The sequence below is a fragment of the Pteropus alecto genome, unplaced genomic scaffold (assembly GCF_000325575.1).
Source record: "Pteropus alecto unplaced genomic scaffold, ASM32557v1 scaffold21, whole genome shotgun sequence".
NCBI lineage: Eukaryota > Metazoa > Chordata > Mammalia > Chiroptera > Pteropodidae > Pteropus > Pteropus alecto.
In genome coordinates, this window is record NW_006436282.1 from 29,055,201 (window position 1) to 29,057,318 (window position 2,118).

At 60.7% G+C, this 2,118-nt stretch overlaps 1 protein-coding gene across 1 annotated transcript in view; it reads right to left on the reverse strand.

The window, feature by feature from the left end:
* Positions 1 to 16: 16 nt before the first annotated feature.
* Positions 17 to 2,118, reverse strand: part of EGFR (epidermal growth factor receptor) — a 48,698-nt gene continuing 46,596 nt past the window's right edge. Inside the window, exons 28-29 of the mRNA XM_025046817.1 lie at positions 1,189 to 1,294; positions 17 to 565 (exon numbers count right to left, since the gene is read on the reverse strand). Coding sequence (XP_024902585.1) covers positions 216 to 565; positions 1,189 to 1,294 — 456 coding nt within the window. The 3' untranslated portion in view covers positions 17 to 215. The remainder of the gene's footprint in view (positions 566 to 1,188; positions 1,295 to 2,118) is intronic.

Below are 2,118 nucleotides of genomic sequence, written 5' to 3' on the forward strand. Positions count from 1 at the left end.
TTTAAGACAAAGCAATGTCCTTGCAACGTCCCGAAGTACATCTGAGCAGAGGGCACGTCTTGGATGAGAGATGGGCTGGGCAGAGCGAACGCGGCCACGCCAGCCCCCGGGGCCAGGAGCTGGCGCGGGAATGGCTGTCGGACTGGAGTAGCTGCCGTGGCTTGGTCCTGGGGGCTGACGGGTCCCGGATCGCGGTGGCCGACGCTGCCTCCGGGTCACGCGCCGGTGAACTCGCGGCTCGCCGGGGCTACCCGCAGGTACTCTGCGTTTTCGGCGGCCGGGCCCTTGAACGTGCCGTTCGACGTGGCTTCCTTGGGCAGGAAGTCCTGCTGGTAGTCAGGGTTGTCCAGGCTAATGTGGTGGCCTCCTTTCTGCACCCAGAGGGCAGGGCCGTCGCCGCTGGCGGGGCGGATGGTGTTGAGATACTCGGGGTTGCCCACGGCGCTGCTGTGGGGGTGCTGGTAGTGCGGCTCTCTGCCGGCGGCGGGGCTCAGGGGCTGACTGTGGTACACCGGGTTCTGCACAGAGCCCGCGGGCCTTTTGGGGATGGACTGGTTCATGTATTCTGAAATGGAGAAGAAATCAGAGGTGATGAGCAAAGCGCCGTCCAAGCAGAATCCCACGGCTCCTTCCGAACCCTGGGAATATTCTCCCGTGAGGGGCCTGCGGGGACGACCATCTTGCTATCGCTGCGAAATAAATCACGTCCTCGCCTGCACATCCCAAAGCGACGGGCACGTTCACCTGTCAGCGCTCGAATGGCCTCAGAGCACAGCCTGCCTTGGGGGGTGTATACAGGCAGGCAGGGAGGGTCTGCGGATAAAGCCCAGGTTAGGAAAATGCCTGGGTCGCAGGCTAAGGATGGTGGTGGGGGGGACGGGTAACCGAATCCGTCTCTCACACACATGCGTACATCTGAGCTGCTTGCTTCAAATTCTAGAAAGTCTGCAGATTCATTCTAAATACAAACTTCCAACACACCACCTGGACACGACTTGCCCCCGACCGAGAACCGTGTGCCACGCACAGCCGCCTCTGCCCATCTGCCTCTCACGCCCTTCGCTATGCCTGCGAAGTTGCATCGTCCCCACCTGGGGACCAGTGGAGGAAGCAGGTGGCCGGGGCACCAGGGGTGGAAGCTGGGCGGGGGGACGAGGACGCGAGCCTGGCACCCGTGCGAGCACTCACCGGGCACTGGGAGGAAAGTGTCGTTGATGTTCTCCTCGGTCAAGGCGCCGGTGGGGTCTGAGCTGTAGCGCTGTAAGAAGCTGTCTTCCTTGAGGGGACAGCTCTGCTGGGGAGGAAATGAGTCAGGGTGATTCCAAAGATCGCCGGAGACCCTGTCACCACGCAGACTCTGATTTGGTGGGCCCGGGCTGGGGCTGGTCTGAGGTTCTGCATTTCTACCACGCTGCTGGTGGGCCCACACCGCTGGCCCACAGACCACAGGGCGAGGGGCAAGGCCCCGGTCAGCGCCGGGCAGCAGAGCTGTCCGCAGGGACAGAAATGGGCTACGGTCTGCGCTTTCCCACGTGGTAGCCACTAGCCACATGTGTGAGGAGCTGAGTTTTAAATTGTAATTAATAACAGTTTAGTTAAGTAGCCACAGGTGTCTACTTAACGAGATCCCGTCTGATCTCGGAAGCTAAGCAGGGTCGGGTCTGGTTAGTACTTGGATGGGAGACCGCCTAGGAAGACCAGGTGCTGTAGGCATTAAAAAATAATAATAATAAGTAGCCACAGACGGCTAGTGGCTTCCGTACTGGTAAGGGGGCGTTGAGGGCAAGTCTTTCTGAGATCAAGCGCCAGTCCCTGCAGGCAGGCTGGGTGCCACCCCGGAGCCCCTGCTTTGGGGGTGTGGGCGGTGACCCCACAAGTTTCACTTCTCACAAAGCACCGGCACCCAGTCTTGCTGCTGCCGCTCGCGGTCCCTGAGCTACTCTCCCGGCAGCACCGCAGTAGAGTGACAGCTCGTTGCCGGCCTTAGGGCCGGGGTCAAGGAACCACGCGGGAAAGAACGCGAGACCGAAAATCAAGATTCTTTGGGCTCAGATGAACATTTTCGACATCCGAGAGCGCCGCGAATGGACCAGCTGTTCCTGCGCTCCGGTGCGTTAG